Raw genomic sequence first — 18,769 nt, forward strand, 5'->3', positions numbered from 1 at the left:
GGAGGGAAGTAGCATATAGCGATATATAGAAATCTACCTGTCTCGGCTCTCATTCTAACCCACATATACCTTGCTTGCTCATCTTTCTTGATAATCTGTAGTAGTGGTTTCAGCTCCTCTTTAAATAAGACTGCTACTCCTCCTGAACCCCGGCTACCTCGTAGAGATCTCTTGTCTGGTCGACCAGCTGTTTCCCATAAATACCCCTTCACATGTGGCATAAGCTGTCCCGGTATCTGGTGTGACTCTGAGTAGAAAACTATGTCTCTGTCCCTAAAGCTGTCTTCAAAGGCACCTACATCTAGCCTATATGACCCATTACAATTCCACGCCGCTATCCGGAGCGTCGCCCCATAGGTCTCTCACTGTCATGATGAGCGCTTTTCCCGAACCACTACTTTCCCTCCTCTATAAAAGGCGATTTTCCCCTTTTCTCTTGTTGCCCTGATCTCTGGCATCAACTCTTGCATGTGTGCCACTTGTGCCAATGTAAGGTCATCTCCCAGGAAAATACCGGTTTTCTTAAGAGTTGGCCTCTTCTTTAGAAATTCTTTCCTTATTTCTATATTCGGGAAGCGAAGAATAAGTGCCCTATCCTTTACGTTTCCCTTCTCATTGATTCCTTTCTTGCCCACTCTCCATGCACTTTGTGCGTAGGCTCTGTGATGTCCATGCGTTGTAGCAGTTCCCTCACTTCTTCATCTACATTCTCTTTGTCTTTGACTCCTGTGACCCGCACATGCAGAGCCCGATTCTTCCTTTTCTGCTCTTCCTGAATGGTCATATTAATAATGGTGGAGGTAGGTGTGGTCTCAGGCATCTGGGCCTTCCCTTTCTTCGCATCTTCAATCCATTTCTTTGCCTCATCAACCTTTCCTTGTGTCTTAACAAGACGTTCCGCCCATGAAGATGCCGTTTTCGATTTCTGTTCATCTCCTTCCCGTAGAGCTTTCATCTGATCCTTCATGTCCTCGAGCTCCTTCAGCACCGAAGGTTAGTCATCTCCCTTCTCCTTAGTTGCAGATTTGCACGCCGCAAGTTCTCCTTTTAGCTCCTCGATTATTGCATCTTTTTCCCCCATGTGCTTTTCCATATTTGTTCTCCATGCTTCAAAACTTGCTACTGCCTCATCGAGTTTCTTTTGCGTAACGCATTCTGTTACATTTACTTCAACCTTGATTAGGTTTCGTAATTCCGTTTTCAAGAGTTGAATTTCCTCATTCTGTATCCCCCGGATCTCTCTCCTTAGTTCTCTCATCATGTCTCCATACATGGAGTTCCTGTAACTCTCAGCGTTCGCGTGCATTTCCTTCCTGATGTCATCCCTCATATAGTTTAGCTCTGATTTGAGCATCACCTGGACCTTCTCCATCATTAGCTCATCATGTATCCTGGAGGTTTTCCCAACTCGTAAGGATCCTGGTGATAGTACAGTATCTCTATTTCTCCGTTTGAAAGTAGCTGTTGTTTTTTTGGGGGTAGTGTAGCTATCTACACCCGGTCCTTCCCCTTCGGTAGGCGGATCCATCAAACCCGGGCCACAAATGTAGGGTAGGGTACTAGGGTGGGGGACTGAGAATAGGGCAAAACTTAAAAAATTTAACTTATACTTAAAATGCTTTATCTGGGGCGCGCGTAGGACAAGACTTCCTACGCGTAGAAAGACTTCTACGTGTAGAAGAGCTTGCAGAGCGGTTCACACTCCCTGCCTAGCCTCGTGTGCTCTGCCCTAGCCTCGTGTGCCTTGGCTTCTGCCCTGCATTGCCGTTGTTGTCCGGGCCTCACCAGCCCTACGAGCCTCACTGCTCACGCTGCTTGCCTTACATGCTTCACTTGTTGCCCCCGCAGAGTATGGTACCCTGCGACTTGCAGCAGACCTCTGCTCAAAGCTAGTGGACCTTCCCCGCGTAATGAACCAGCTCGCGTAGGAGGGCCAGCTCGCGTAGGGGACCTGCTCGCGCGCCGCGTAGGAGACCAACTCGCGTAGGAGGAATGAAATGAAATGTTATATTAACGTCTTCAAAAGGCCAGAATGACCTATGAGACCAAACTGATACAAAAGAAAAGCTAGTGGACCTTCCCCGCGTAATGAACCAGCTCGCGTAGGAGGGCCAGCTCGCGTAGGGGACCTGCTCGCGCGCCGCGTAGGAGACCAGCTCGCGTAGGAGGAATGAAATGAAATGTTATATTAACGTCTTCAAAAGGCCAGAATGACCTATGAGACCAAACTGATGAGAGAGAGAGAGAGAGAGAGAGAGAGAGAGAGAGAGAGAGAGAGAGAGAGAGAGAGAGAGAGAGAGAGAGAGAGAGGTGTTGGTGTGTGTTCACAGTGATGTCAGTGAAGAGGAGGCTTTGGCTTTTCTAAATAGAGAAGGACCTATCAAAGCTGCCGAAGAACCAGTGGAAGAAGAGGAAATTGATGAAATGGAAGCATTGCTGGGAGAAGTAGTATGAACTACATCGTGGTGTGCCAAGTACCATACCATGTTCTTGGTACTTGGAGAGAGCACACGCGACACAGAGTGGTGGTATTCCACCCCAAAGAGTATTGGCCCCAAACCGTGGCGCCCCTTTCGGTATTTCTTTTTATTGCATCAACACAGTACAAGGCGGTACTCGAGACTGTGCACCTTCCAGGAAGCATGCCAGAGAATGAGCCCTTAGCACATATTTAAAGGCCCTTGGCCTATGAAAAGCACTTTACATGAAAAGCCTTCAAACTCACAAGCTTCTGGTCCAAAAGCAATGCCACACGAAGCTTCTTCGAATAAAATTCCAGTAGTCTCTGGTTTGCTCTGTCTGGTCTTGTTTAGGACCGGTATGCTTTCAAAAAAGCACATGCCTGATGCTCTGATACCAGTGTCACAAGACGGGCACCACATGCCAATAGAAAAGAACAGACTGAACAGACTTTTAGCACTTCAATAACAACTGAACTTAGAGAGAGAGAGAGAGAGAGAGAGAGAGAGAGAGAGAGAGAGAGAGAGCGCGACACGGAATGGCGGAATTCCACCCCAAAGAGTATTGGCCCCAGACCTTGGCGCCCCTTTCGGTATTTCTTTATATTGCATCAACACAGTACAAGCCGGTACTCCAGACTCTGCACTTTCTCTGGGAAGCATGCCAGAGAATGAGCCCTTTAGCACATATTTAAAGGCCCTTGGCCTATGAACATCAGTTTACATGAAAAGCCTCCAAACTCAAAAGCTTCTGGTCCAAAAGCAATGCCACACGAAGCTTCTTCGAAGAAAATTCCAGTAGTCTCTGGTTTGCTCTGTCTGCTCTTGTTTAGGACCGGTATGCTTTCAGAAAAGCACATGCCTGATGCTCTGATACCACTGTTTCTATACATTTATACAACATAAAAGGGAGCATGAAACTTGTGTTTCGTACACACTGTAGGCTTTCATAGCCACAGTTAAGAGCATTGCTCCTGATTTGAAAAGCGTCGACCAAACATATTGCTTTTGTTGGCTATGTTACATCTTTGATGATAGTTCCAACCTTCTTCAAAGTTCAAACCAGCTGATTTTGATACCTGGTTCTAATTCCCATGGATGAGATGCATGGGGATGTAGTCATACTATCAAAATCAACGTCATGGTTATATTGTCTTGACCACATGGTTCATAGATTGCATATTCCTTCATTGGTGAGCTTGTGTTATTTACTCAATTCATCTGGGTGTTTGTTAGTAAAATATCAGCTTTCTTGCATTTGGAATGACTACCATGAATTTACAACTTTCAGTTTTCTTCATAGGTGAACATGAACTTTTACGGGGTTCATGTAGGTAGTCCTGACATTCTCAAAACAGCTTATTTTGCTATCCAGGTTAGAAAAGTGCCTGAAACATCAACCGGTAGATCAACACGCATTATGGATAGGCGCCCTAGCCTTCAGCTGGAAATTCCATCAAGAGTACCAGACTGCTCGGACTACAGTTCTACGTCAAAGAAGTTACCATCCACCCAAAGTGCAAACAAGGGTTACAGATTTTACAGCAAAAGGTTATTACTGCGATCTAGTTCCAAGATAAAATCCTCTAGCTTAGAAACACCTCCTGCTGAGCTTTCAACTCCAACTTCTACTCAACCACAATGTGATAACAACAAAGCTCCTCAATCAGTTTCCTTTTTTTGGACCCATGTCGTTATGCCCTTATCTGCAAAGAGGACATCTTCAATGCCAGCAACCCCCATGCTTGATTCTGCATCCCCCTCTGGTGGATCATTACGAGGAGTTTCGGCTGATCGGTCATCCTCAAGTGTAAGGCCAGTCAGGCTAATATCTATCCAAAATGCAATCTGATTGATTTGTACGTTTCTTTCTGTTCTGTGTTTATAAGCTGATATGCTAGTTCTTTTTTGTCAGAGGCATGCTGTCAAAGGAGTCATTTCACGATCTCTTTCTGTTCCAGTACCTAAAACTAGCAGTTTGAGACGTATGGGTTCAACTGGAGGTGGAACAATGCTGGTGAGGCCTGCCACTCCTCGTGTGCTTACAGCAGAGGGCCTGAAAGCTAAGGAAACAGATGCAATTATTGATGGTAATCACAATCTGCAGTCTCTTCTAGTTATTCCTCCGAAATAGGAAAGTTGAAACACTTACAACATCAGTGAAAAGGGTTAGACAGAGTGGGCTCAGAGTTCTTTTGCTTCTGTACTCAATGTTCAGTTCCTTTTAAATGCAACAGGTGAAGAAGAAGGGGAGGAGATTCCAGAAGAGGAGGCTGTTTGCAGAATTTGTTTTGACATTCTGGATGAAAAAGGGGAAGCTTTTAAACTGGAGTGTGCTTGCAAAGGTGAACTCGCGCTCGCACATAAAGATTGTGCATTGAAATGGTTTGGAATAAAGGGAAATCGAACTTGTGATGTTTGTGGCCAAGAAGTTCAGAATTTACCGGTTACTTTAATAAGACTTCCAACACAAAATGCTATGATTCAAGTGGTTCAGCCAGCAGAGATGCACCGGTATTCCTCAACACTGTTACACTGCAAGGAATACTTTGACAGGCATGATCTGTGTTATTGAGGTGCTTGTCGATCAAGTAATTGAATGTGAGCAAATTTGAAATTTCTCATGGACCGTAAAAAGGTTCAATAAGAGTGTTCTTTGAGCACATTAGCCAAGTGATGCTTGACATATTGTATCAATTTTAACAAAACTTGCGAGTGCCAAATTATGGTCTTTAACAAGCCTGAGCAGCATTGGCGATTGTCCTCAGAAGTTACCTTTTTCTAAAGATTGCCACTTTGGAGCAAAGATTCACAATCCTTGCGGGAAGAGTATCAAGTGTTAGGGGAAGAGCAAGGTGGAATTTTACAAAGAGAGAAAGGCTTTAGCCTCCTTTCGTGCCTGCCCTGCCTACCTCCTGCATTTTGCACTTGCACAGCCAGCTATCAGCGCTTCGCCCATTTTTTGCCATCCCTCTGTGCGAGACTGACCTGAGCTGACAATTGTGCTGCCTAGCCTTCCCGCTGCCTTCACTGCACAGCCTAGCCTTAGCCCGCCATTGTTATCTTTGCATTGCACAAGTTCAACCCGCAGCCTTCAACCCCGCCAGCATTTGTAGTGCACCTTAGTTTTAGATGCACCTCTGCATTCATGGTGGAGCATCTCGAGATCGCCCAACCCCTTCCGCCTATCTTATCTCCCTTCACCCTCTTTGGCACAAAGTTCACATTTTACAGTTTCCAAGTGTTTCTGCGGCATGAAGGCCATTCGAAGGGGTGAACAACTCGAAGTGTATCAAGAGCTTGGTGTGAGCCGTTTAGTTTCTAGACTCTGGTAAGCCGTATTCTTGTAGATACAGGGAATTCCACTGGTTCACTTGCACCAGTTTCGAAGCATTCTTGGTATCGCTCATTTAAGGTGTGTCTCTTCTTCATCATGGATTCTGATGGGTTGTCCATTGGAATCAGACTCTCCGCGGATACACTTTTCACCCTTCACGATTCAGTGGCTACACTAGAGACATTTTTGGGAAGCCAAGTGTAGGAGAAAGGCTGTCAACTCTACAACTTTTAGACTTCCTCACAATCTATTCCCAGGATTGTGATTTTCTCTCCATTATGAAAGAGGTTTCTATAGGGTTCAGTTTGAGACATCGGAGGAGGCTAGTCTAGCATTGGCATAGAGTTCCCTCAAGTTCAATAGTACTTATTTTCATTTGAATAGATGGAGGCAGGGAATGGATCCTAGCTAGCCTTGGTGAGGGTCTTGTGGTTACAGACCTACAGTCAGATTTCTAGGATTATTGTCAGAGTTTCATCTGCATATCACAAGGATTGGCAATGGTGCTGGTGTTGTGTTGAATGAGGGTGGTGCACAGTCTGATGGTGTATACACTCCCACTCTCAGATTGATTCTTGACCCCTCTCTTGTGAAGAATCCTCCTCAATTCATCTCCCTCTCTACCATAAATGGAGGAGACATATCAAGGTTTCATCCGTACGTACGTATGGATCCGTAAGTATGTTACGTTTGTATGATACAATCCATAAATGGAGGAGACATACCAAGGTTTCATCCATACGTAGTATGTATCCGATACAGATCCACAAATGGAGGAGGCGTACCAAGGTTTCATCCATACGTAGTATGGATCCGATACAGATCCACAAATGGAGGAGACGTACCAAGGTTTCATCCATATGTATGTATGGATCTGTAAGTACGGTCGTCTGTACGAGACGGATCCATATGTACGGAAAGGTAGCGCACATCAATTTTTCGAGGAATTTTTTTTCTTTTAGGGATATTTTGCAGGGCGTACGTATGGACAGTTTGGGCAAGGATTTTTGTGATATACGTGGCTTTTCTGGTCTACTGTAGAGAGTGCAGATTTCTGTGGTTTTCAATAGAGAGAAAACATTTGTTGCAAAGAGTGCTGTAAGTGCAACTTCCGGGGTGCACACGGTGTGATGATCTATGGACTGTTTGTTCCTAGTTTACAGTATTATCATGTTTCTTGAGTCTTGCAATTTATGTCATTGTAATCCTTCATTAGTTAATGATCATCTGGATTCTAAAGTGATATGCAGATTGGTATCATGTAATGCTTCAAGGGTAGAGTCTTCTTGTCTTGTGCTAGTGTTCACTTTATAGTGCTGATTTATGAAGTAGATTCATTGCATGTAGTGTATAATGGATACATGACTGATATCTTTTAGTGTCTGGGAAACTGTTGAATAATCTACACTTCTAAGTTTTTTCAAAATGTTACATATTGATACGTACCTTAACATTCTTTTATCAGTACAAAAGTATGCATCTTACGTATTGAATCACTGGAAACTATGCACCTTTCCATCGTGAGACATACAACAGAGTGTGTTTTTTATTGGTTTGCCAAGACACTATTTGTTTGTGGTAGAGCAAAGCATATGGCAATTGGATGCACTAGGAGGATAGAGCATCCGGAGCAGAGACAACAGAAAGGGTTGCAGGAGAGGCAGGATGTATCATCAGCATCTAGGAGGATAGAGGCTGAGAGAAACAGGAGAAGAGAAACAAAGAAGAGAAGAAGAAGGCGGCACAGGCAGACCTAGGTGCCTTCAGTCATATAGGTTTATAGACACAGGGATCCACCACAGGGTCCACCTCTATAGGCTTCACCTTCTTCGACAGAGATACTGCTTGCATCTCCTGAGCCCATCAGAGTTTCTGGGGTTCTATTGTACCTTCATGCCGTTTTGACAGTAATGATGTTTCTCTTGCTGTGTATATGCCATTGTATGAGGAGAATTCCACCTCTTGGATCACATAAGTTAGGAAGTATGAGAGAATTTTTAAGAAAACCAAGAAATAGTTTTGGTCATTTATTGTATATTTATGGACATTTTTGGAATCATATCTCTGTGGTGATTGGCTGTGCCCTTGACATGTTTATTTAAACAGAAGATTTTCTCTTGGAAAAAGAGACAGAAGTTGGATGAGGCAGAGCAACCCCCAGGTAGATTTCCTGAGGAGAGGTTACCAGATCAAGATCGAGAGGAGGTCCAGAGCAGTTGGACAGAGGATAGGCATGAGGACCAGCAGTTGGTGGGACTTTAGGATCAGCCTGAGTTGCCCTAGGATAGGCTAGTTTGGTAGGCTTTGGATTCCTTGGAGATTCAGCCACAAGTGCCTCTTAGAGTAGGCACTATAGGGGGTAAGCAGGACAGTGAGTCTCCTCAATTTGCAGAGGAGTTTGACTATTCAAAAGGTTTTGCATCAACAATGGATGTCCCAGTATCTGAGATCTTGCTTGCACATTTCTTTGCGGTTGGTCCATGGAGATTTCTAGATGTGTCTTTGAGGAGTGTGCTTGGAATGAGCTGGTCTCTTTAGACATCTATTCCAGGTTGAGATAGTAGAGTTAGCTAAACCAGTTCAGGCAAGCAGACTTCAAACAAGAGATCAGATAGAAACAATGATACTGAAATGGAAATGATAACCGTAATGGAAATGATAAACATATTGGAATTGGAACTAGGACTAGATTGTGTATTCAGATCAGTACATTTGGAATTAAGTACAACAGCATGAGGTAAAGGGCTTTTGTGAGCCAAAAGAGTTCAAGAAAAAGATGAGCTCCAGGAATGACACTAGAATACAATGGTGGCACAACACAATAGCGGCATAACACAATAGCCCATCAAATGAAATAAGGGGCCCTATTTATAGCTGTCGGATCGGGCCTCTGACTGACTCTCCACTGTGAGTTACTGCAGTAACTAGGCTCGGTACTGCTAGTCTGAATGGCTGAGTGGGGGCTGTTCCCACTGTCTACATTTCCTCCCCCCCTTTCTTTGAATTTTGGAATATTTTTAAAATTTCCGATGTGTGACTAAAAATTTTAGGTAAGTTACCGAAAATGAGTAGGAATCCTCCCACTTTTCTTCCAAAAATTTCAGGTATATTGCTAGAGATGGATTGGAATCCACCCAATTTCCTTCCAGCTTCCCTTTGGAATGGCCTACCCACTAGCTTGGGTCCACCTTCTTACCGGCTAAGGTAAGCCTCTTAGCTCCCTTTGCTTGTGAGCTGACTTACCTATCCAAACACTGGATGTCATCGTTTCCTTTTATCTGGAGCCTTCTTCCTTGGCGGTTTCCAGATGACCCTTGTGTTGAGTTCAGGCATCTCTCTTGGTTCATCGAGTCAGTCCCAATTTTTCCCAGGGACAGGTGCTAGGGAGTGAGGGCTGCTTTGTGGTTGTGCCCGGCCACAATGTGAGGTAGGTTTCTCATGTCGGGTTGATTCTAGCCATGTTTAGCCTTGGGGTTCCTTTAGGCTCGTGCAGGGTGGGAGTATTTTTCCCATTGCCTGTACGGCCTCCAATGCTTCTTTCCCTATTTTCCTACATTTCCGAGGTCGTGAGGGCTGGTTGATGGCTGGCCGATCTGGCCATTTCTTGGTATATAGGTGAGGGCAGGGCACTATGGGAGGAAAATTATCTGGAATTCGTTCTCTGAGCCTTGGGTTCATTTGTTCTGATAACACCCATGTGAATTCCCTTACACCCCTTGACTGTTCCTTCATCAATGCTCCCTTCTAAGCGGCTATTATCAAGTGTTGAGAATCCCCTCCTGAATCTTGCATGCCCTGAGGCTCGTACACCCTCTCTCTCTGCACATGTGCTCAACTCATGCTCTAGTATAGATGCATATAGCTTGGCCAAGGAGTGGCCAATCATAATAATGCAATAGTTACTTGGCAGGGTTGGTACAATTGTAGATGTACTCCAAGTCTCCGGAAACCCCTCGCACATGGCCTTGTTGAACATGAAGGCCAACAAACCATCAACATGATACGTAGCATGTATGAAATGCTCTGGCACTATAATACCATCATGATCGTGTGTCCTCCCTGTGTGCAATCTGTCAATGGCTCGCCTCACCATCTCTGTCGTGAAGAAAGTAGAAGTGGGAGGACACAACTTCGGCCGGTCTGGCAATGATAACTGCTCCCCTACTTTGTATAGAGAGTCTCTATAGAAGTAATGACTGGAGAGGGTGAGTGTTCTCTAAAGAGTTGCCAAGCCTCCCTAGAGTCCTCGCTCAAGAGTATCTGATAAATATCTCTCTCAAGCTGAGCTAAGAAAGATCTCTTCTTTTTCCATATAAGGCAGCGGAAGAGTATACGTGACTGCCCATGTGCGATCTCTCCCAAAGCTACCTCTCTGTGTAGCTGGGCTCTGGTCTTTTGACATTCATCATCGTACCAACTATTATGAGGGGTGCTCCGAGACCGTGGTCTCCCACTAGGCTGAGAGTGGGGGAAAGCTGTGACTGCTGCTATGTGTATCGTCTCTGTGAATATCTGGGTGGGCTCTGACAAGGGTCTATGGGGATTCTCCCCTGCTAAAAGACTATACAACTCTTCTATATACACTCCGTTTGTCTCTTTGCAGAAGTGGTATCTCGGATGGCTATGTGCTGCATGATGAAAAACCATCAATAGTGTAAGTAAAATCTACTGCAAAAGATATTTGAGCATGATCTACATCCACTCCAAGTAGGATGACATTCCCATCCCTCGAGAACTCCCAAATATCCTCATGTAGTATCATGTATGGTGATTGCCCCTTAGGCGAAGCATAATGAGGTGTGCTAGGAGGGAAGTAACATATGGCAATGTAGAGAGCTCTGCCCCCCTCCGCTCTCTGACCCACATGTAGTGGGCACTCTCGTCTTTGAAAACCACTTGAATGATAGGGTGTAACTCCTCCCTAAATAACATTGCTACTCCTCGTGATCCGCTGCTATTGTGCTCATAACGAGCCACTTGTCTACATGTGCTCTCCCATCTGTATCCAGTCACCCTCAGGGGTGTGCTATTTGGGCTCTAATGCGTCTCTGAATAGAAAATGATGTCCCTTCCTTTGAAGGAATCCTCGAAGGCTCCAACATCCAATCGTAACGAGCCGTTGCATTTCCATACCGCAAGCTTTTGGTTGGTCCCATAGGCATGCACCGTCATGCTGTTCGCTTATCAAGTACTATCACTTTGCCTCCTCTAGAAGGCGAGTTTTCCCTTCTCTCTGGCAGCCAAGATCTCGGGCATGCATTCTTTCATGTGTGCTAGTTGAGACAACGTAAGATCATCTCTCAAGAAAATCCCTGTTTGCTTTAGTGTAGGCCTTTTTTTGAGGAAGTCCTTCCTCTGTTCTATGGAAGCGAAACGGATGATTAGAGCACGTTCCTTGGAGGTTCCCACTCTCCATACTCCGGTGTGATTTCCTTCTTTGCTCTTCTTCAATTGTCATGTTGATGATAGAGGTGGGAGTGGGCGTTTCATGTTTCCCTTTTTTGGCCACTTTGATCCATTGGTCCGCTTCCTCTACTTGCTTCTTGGTACAGGTGAGCACCTCAATCCATGAAAAGGTCTCTCGTGCCTTCTTCTCCTCCTCCGCTTGGATGGTGAGCACTTGCGCCTTAATTATATTGAGCTCTTCTGCCATGGATGGCTGAATTTCTCCTTCTGCAAGCTTGGTCTAGGAGCGCACGTCCTCCAACTCCTCCTTTAGTTTGTCGATTTCTTCATCTCATGCTGCCACTTTGCTTTTGAGAGAAGCACACTCCGCCTCTAGAGCTGTGATCTTCTCCGGTAGGGCTGTATTGACGATGTCGAGAGCACTATCCGTCTCTTTCTTCTGGGCCAAATGGCTTGCTTGATGGTTGTCTCCACCTCATCCCTCATCATCTTGTCGTCCTTCGCTACCTTCTTGCTTGATTTCATGGGAGTGTTCGATTGAAGTGACTTCCCTCTCTCATATGTGAGCATGAAGAGAGAGAGAGATAGAGAAGAGGAAGAAGAAGAGTATTTTAACGTCATGGGAAACTATCACGAGAGAGAGAGAGAGAGAGAGAGAGAGAGAGAGAGAGAGAGAGAGAGAGAGAGAGAGAGAGAGAGAGACTCTAAAACAACGAAGAATCCTAAAAAACAGCAAGAAACACTTGTGAAACCCTAAAAAATAGAAAACATCCGCAACGAAACCTTGAAAATAACGAAAAACATATCTGAAACCCTAAAAAACAGTGACGAAACCCTAGAAAACAGCAAAAAACAGTTTCAAGTCCCTAAAAAACAGCGAAAAACGGTGATGAAACCCAAAAAACAGCAACAAGATGGTGCAGAACCCTAAAAACAGTGAGAGAGTGGTCCAAACGCATGATGGGGGGGTGGCGTGTGTGGGGGGAGGAAGAGGAGGGGAAAATGTAAGGAGGGAGATTGTCTGTCGAAAGTCTCATGCAACTTCTAAAGTGCGAAACATATTTGATGCATCCTTGAACATAAATGTGAATCTATGTTATTGCAGGGTTCCCTTTTAACATAAAAGTGAACGCATGTTATGCAGTGTATGGCAGGACGTACCTGTTCTGGTAATGATAAGCATGCTTGGGTACTTTTGTTTTCTCGAACAATTATTGGTAAGCTTCTTTATTGCTCTCAAATTTATTTTCTCTCATAAAATAGATTGATTGATACCTTCCTGTGTTCAAAACAGGTTGGCGATATGGGTTCAAGTGCTCTTGCTATTGCTCTACCCTTTGCGTGTGTTTTGGGTTTTTTAGCCTCAATTACTGCATCCACTGTTGGTGAGTCGCAGACCTTTTAATGACCTAAGGATTTTTTGCCTGCTTGCTCAAATATGCATTTAAAAATGTTGATAAACTGCTTACCACCTCTAAGCCTAATGGAAACTGATTTACTCCCTATCTTTGATATGTTTTGCTTTGGGAATTCAATGAACATGTCATGGTGTCTTTATGCAGTAAAGAAGTACATTTGGATTTTTGCTGCCTTTCAGTTTGGGCTCGTGATAATGTTCTCTCACTTATTCTACTCAGTGGTACATTCTTGACCTTTTTTTCTTTACAAGATCATGAAGAAGGTTCTTTTTTGGCATAATTTCACAGCACCGTATAGGTAAAACATAAATTCTGGCATGTATGGTAAACCTTGCATCACGTAATTTATTGAGTTGCAACACAAGATCTACTGTGTTGAGTGCTTTTACAGGAGTTGAGTAATCATTATTGACATGTTTAACATCAAAATAAGAGAGCGCGCAAAAAATTGTGTGTGTGTGTGTGTGTGTGTGAGAGAGAGAGAGAGAGAGAGAGAGAGAGAGAGAGAGAGAGAGAGCGAGCTTTATTAACGTCCTCTAGAGGCCCAAGTCGGCCTATGAGACAAAACCATATACATGTATGTATCCTCTGGATATCCAAAAAAGGATAAAAGTGCTGAAAAAAAAATGATACAAACTGTTAGAGGTGGCTACGATAATCTCGTAAGAGGTGGAGTGAGTACAAGTGCATGTATTAGGAGGGGATGCAGCTCTATTTCTGGTGGATGTGAAAAAACTACATGCTTAGGGAGTACAACCATGATATGCAAAACTAGCTCCATCCGGTACAAAATGGGGGTGTAGTAAATTATACATAGGTGGATAAGGTAAGCAAAGCCCCTGTAGTATAGCAGCAGGGTCTGAGAATGCTCGCTGTATCTCTGTCTTGCCTGCTCATGCTGTGTCCGAATCTGGCAAATCTCTCTCTGGTGTGCTTGTCGAGCACGATATCCTATCGCTGTAGGTCGTCTCCTAGATCGGGCCTCATCTACTTGCTGTAGAGTGACTCTCCTCGGTGTGGTAATGACAGGCGGTAGTGAATGAAGCCGTCCTCCAAGATGGTCATGAAATGATCCTTGTGGTACAACATCTTCGATGGAAGAGGCTATCTCGGTGTGATCCATGTCTCCTTGACATTTAACTGCCAAAGATCCTATCTGAGGACTTGATTCTTCTCCTCATGGGAGAGGCGGATGAGTGGCGAGTCCGGGTCGTACTAAAAGGGTGTTGTGTGCGCTAAACCACTGTGTCATTTGTGCACTCATGATCCACTCTCTCGAGTCTCCGCCAGCTGTCTGGATGCCTCCAAGTGCTCGGTATGATAGTCTGTCGGGGGGGGGGGGGGGGGGGGGGAGTTGTTGTACTCTCTGGGTAAAACATACTGTCTGAAAAAGAGCCTCCACTAGCATGGGTGGTGTGGCTAGCTTTGCTCAGTTGACGTCATGTGGCGCTGAGGTTTTCCGCGTATCAAGCAGAATAGCATAATGATCTCTGACCTCTCAACTTGTGTCCACCAAGTTCTTGTAAGGCCCGATGCCCAAACTGGTGCTGCATATATGAGAGCTGGGGTGACTAGGGTGTCGAAGAGCCACCCCTTGGTGCGGTGCTCCTGAAATGTACCTGGTAGCATCGACACTCTAGCATCGCCAATGCCGCATATCCTTGTGTGATCCTATCTCTGGCTGCACTTGCCATAGAGAATCGTCCTATAGTAGCAGTAAAAGTGGTCCCCATAAAAGTGGTCCCCAAGTATACATATGAGTCAATGACCTTGACTTGCCTGCCTGCTAGTGTAAAACATGCTCTGCTCCTGATCTGACTGGATGAATGGAAAATAAGAACCTTGGTCTTACCAAGGTCCATGGTAGACCTCTCTGTATGCAGAAGTCATCCAAGATCTGAATGCTAGGGCTGAAATCTGCAAATCTGCTAACTGCTGAATTCTGACACTGTGTCGGTGTGGACGGCGATGGCGACGACGCGACGACTATGCACTGAAAACGCAGATGCTGAAATCTGCGGACAGCGAGCTGATCTGACGGTACGGCGAGGATTTGCTACGGGTAGGTGAGGTCTGCGAGGCTAGGGACTGATTCTGTGGTGTCTAAGTGCTGAAAACTGAAAACGCCGATGCTAGGGGCTGATCTGTGGCCAAGAAACTGCAAAACGATAGAGGTATTTGCAAGATGCAAAAACGCTAGGCATGATCTGCAATCTGCTAACACTAGGGCTGATTTGGTACTGCTGAAAACGCTAGGCTGAATTGTAGCCAAAAACACTGGTCTTGATCTGCTGTTGGCTGGAAACGCTCGGTCTCCTGCCGGTCTTGCTGAGAAGGTGCACTGCAAGTTGCTGGAACTTCTGCTGCCTTTTTTGCCAGAAAGTGCTAGCGCTAGGTTTTTTTATATATTAACTTAGTAGAATTGCCCTACCCAGTTTCCCAACAAAGTCACTTATTAAATAATAAGTGAAAAATGGATAATTAGGGAAAATGGGTTCTCTGCACTGTAAAATGCTCCTGATGGGTAGTGATGATCATGCTGCGTGCAACCAAAGGATATGCAACCACTAAGTGCTTGGACATGCACAGCCTGCGCCAGAACACTTCCTAAGCTGACCTGAACCCTAGACCCGAAGTAGCTTGTCCACATGCACATAGGGTTAGATGTGCACGTGACATCCCCTCCTTTTCAAAGTGAGGTACTGGTACCGAGCTGTATGGCGTCGAGGGAGATCGCCAACAACGTCTGAAATCGTGCGAAGACCTCTTCGTCGGCCCACTCTGATGCATGGGTCGTGCGATACTTGAACTTCATGAAGGTCTACAATGCTTGCTTCTTTGGGCCGCGCCGAAAGCGACAAAGGGATCTGTGGCTGTTTCAATGCTCCAACTTCGGCTATGGTTGTGTGTCTACCTTCTTCAAGAATCTCCAAGGAGGAAAATTCCTGAAACCACTTCCAACACAAAAGCATAATTATACCCATTCCATGTAGAGTAATTGGAAAAATACGATTCTTCCTAAATGACTGTGCATGTAATGCAGATGAACAAAGTGACGGAGTGTCAAACCGTTCACAAAATACGCAAACAGAGAGATTGAATCTTGACTTTTTGACCTAAACCTATCAATTGTGGCAAATCACAATGGAAATGCCGATGCTTGATGGACAATCTTTTTTGTGCTCTTTCTGAAACTGTGTCATGCCAAGGAAGAGACATGGAATATGAATTCCTTGAATGCAAACTTTTTTCCTTTTCGAGAGTGATCCGCATACATCCTTGCTCATCAGCGAGTGAGTCATGTGCATCGTACAATACGATATGCCTATGAAAAGGGAACACATAAAGACGGTGACGAAAATACAAGAAACTGTCACAAATGAGACTCGAACGATGCGTGCTGACTAATTATGCGAACACACAATACTTCCTGAGTGGGTTCCTTGGACCTTGACTCGAGAGCCAAGATCGGTTCTACGTGATTGATCGTATCTACAATGAGGTTAGCTTCACTAGAAAAATCATTATCGAAACCATCATCCTTGTGAACAATCACATCTTTATAATGCGAAACATGTGTGTCGTGCTTTGGAGAAGGAAAGATGGAGAGAGTCTCCTTCTCCTTTTTCTTTTCAAGCTTCGCCTACACATTAGAAATGAGAGGTAAAGAATAAACAACCTCCTCACCACGGATGATGACAGGAGAGTCACTTTTGGCATTTAGGGTGAGAGTATTGTCCGCCCAATCAATGAGAGGGTTATGCTCACGAAACCATCTAATACCCAAAATCATATCACATCTTGAAAGAGGAGACACGACAAATTTTCTGCGGAAGGACGCTTGTTGAGCAGTGAATAACACATCAAGGCACTCTCGTGTAATGAGAGAGTCCATACCAGGAGCGAAGCCCGACACCTCGACAGGGGATGTCTTGCGAACCTCCAAGCGGGCTCTTTCGACAAGGGAGTCACCAATCACATCATGCATACTACTAGAATCAAACAAGACCACCATGTGTTGACCATTCACATGACCATAGCACTTCATGAGAGACTCATCAATGAGAGGATCATGAGAAACTTGGGACACACGAGTGTTCTCATTTATGGCATTGACAGAGGATGTGGGTTCTCTGGGTTCTTTAGATTCGTTGGATGGGTTCTTAGGACATGTGCTCTTTATATGACCCTTGACGTGACATTGATAACAACGACCTTCCCTAGAATAAATGGCTTGTTCTTCTGCCGTTATGTATCCTCCTAAAATTCCTTGTGTGGCTTTTTCATTTGGGTTGAGCTTAGGTTTAGCAAGTGCGTTAGCTTTACCCTTAGATTCATTTTGAAAGTTCTTTTTTGAAAGACTAGAGGAAGATTGGCTAGAAGAGTTACCGTTCTTACCATTTCTAACGTTCTGTGGGTTCTGAGGAGTCTGAGAGGGACTTTGAGAAGCCTTTTTCTCCTTAGGCTTTCCTTTGTTGTGCTTCATCTCCTTTGTGAGAGCAATTGGTATCGCCTTGTTGAGATCGATTGGATCGAGTACTTCGACATCAAACTTGATATACTCGTCCAATCCATAAAGGAATGCCTCTTTGCGCTCATCATCCGATTTGCGTAATTGGGTGCCGAGCTACAAAACGCGATTAGAGAAAGACATAACTGGCATGCCATTTTGCTTGAGACCGCGCCAGTTGTCTTTCAACCGTGCTATGTGCTGAGGTGGCATAAACCGCGCCTTGAGCTTGTCCTAGAAGTCGGCCCAATTGAAGGGAAGGGGCACGCCTTCTTTGGCTTCCTGTAGGTGCGCGGCCAACTGTGCCTCTTGCCACACTTGATACCAATTAATGGCATCACCGACAAGATACATGGCTTTCGTCAACACTTTGCTATTTCCTGTCTTCTTAAATGCCGCAAAATAAGCATTAAATTGATGCAACCAAGAATGAATAACACTAGCATCCATCTTATTGTCATACTTACTGAATGTCAACTTCTCTGTGAGATTGGATTGTTGGAGTCCCAATCTCTGCTTGTGCTACCTGATGATTCTTTGAGTGGCTCGGACTTCGAGGTGAGTACCTGTAGGACCAACTCTTGCATGCGTTGATCTCTCTGCACCTCACGTTCTAATTCCAAGGCCGCTCATTTGTCTTCGGCCGCTTTACGTTGGGCTCATGCTCAAGCTCAATAGCTGCCTTTCTTTCTTCGGCTGCCAAGCACGCTTGCTCACGCTCACGCTCCAAGGCTACCCCCTTCTTTCTTCGGCCGCCCAACGCGCTTGCTCGCGCTCTCGATCAAAGGTGGCACGTTGCACCTCTTGTTGTAGCAGCATGTCCATCATCGACTTGACCAAAGCCTCCATAGGATTTGGTGCAAACCATGGCGTAGGTGGGGAAGGGGGAGGGTTGGAAAAGCCTCCTGGTGGGGAAAATCCTTCGTCACCACCTCCATGCTCATCACCTTCACGCAAAGTATTAATTCCGCTTCGGGTGATGACCATACACTTAGATCTTGGGCATTTAAGTTCACGAGGAATTTAGGTTCTTGAGGTTCCTGGGTTTCTTGAGTTCTTGAGGTTCTTGAGTTCTTTCTTTAGCTTGCAATCCGTGTTTGAGAAGGCTTTTCTCTTACCCGAGTTCGACTCGTCCTTGCGGGCGCGCCCCGTGGCGGCCTTGCGCTCACACCAAGACTGCTTTTTCCCACCTCATGTTGATTGGCCAGCCGTTAAGTGCACGGTCCGCTCTCAATGAGTGAGAAGAGGAACAAGGGGAGGCCGGACAAGCCCTTCTTTCTTGGGTTACCTGTCACTCTTCAAAAACACGATTAGGAATTGGCACGCCCAAGTGGTCTTGGGTTACGTGCGACCGCAACAAGCAAAAAATTTCTTGTGGTTCTTTCCTTGAGTGATACAGAACACTGCCAAAGCTCTGATACCAATGTAAGGTGCAACGGAAGTGAATGTTGAACTTTGCTCAAGTTGAGTGCTCGGAACTGTGCTCAAGGGTTCCTTTTACTTGCGAAGGGAGAGCCTTCCGTTCCTTTAGTGAGAGAGTGCAATGATCACAAACAAAGTGAATGACACTGTGAATGAAGGTGCTGAGAGAGAGAGAGAGAGAGAGAGAGAGAGAGAGAGAGAGAGAGAGAGAGAGAGA

General features: G+C 45.1%; 1 protein-coding gene across 2 annotated transcripts in view; it reads left to right on the top strand.

The window, feature by feature from the left end:
* LOC147420711 (uncharacterized) overlaps nt 1-18,769 on the top strand; it is a 112,673-nt gene that overhangs the window by 42,192 nt on the left and 51,712 nt on the right. For both annotated transcript variants that reach the window (XM_086503853.1, XM_086503852.1), the window contains exons 2-7: nt 3,835-4,269; nt 4,375-4,549; nt 4,697-4,973; nt 12,347-12,419; nt 12,497-12,587; nt 12,765-12,841. In XM_086503853.1, the coding sequence (XP_086359979.1) occupies nt 3,835-4,269; nt 4,375-4,549; nt 4,697-4,973; nt 12,347-12,419; nt 12,497-12,587; nt 12,765-12,841 (1,128 nt within the window). The remainder of the gene's footprint in view (nt 1-3,834; nt 4,270-4,374; nt 4,550-4,696; nt 4,974-12,346; nt 12,420-12,496; nt 12,588-12,764; nt 12,842-18,769) is intronic.

Source organism: Adiantum capillus-veneris, chromosome 28 (genome assembly GCF_014529385.1).
Source record: "Adiantum capillus-veneris isolate H3 chromosome 28, ASM1452938v2, whole genome shotgun sequence".
Classification (NCBI taxonomy): Eukaryota; Viridiplantae; Streptophyta; class Polypodiopsida; order Polypodiales; family Pteridaceae; genus Adiantum; species Adiantum capillus-veneris.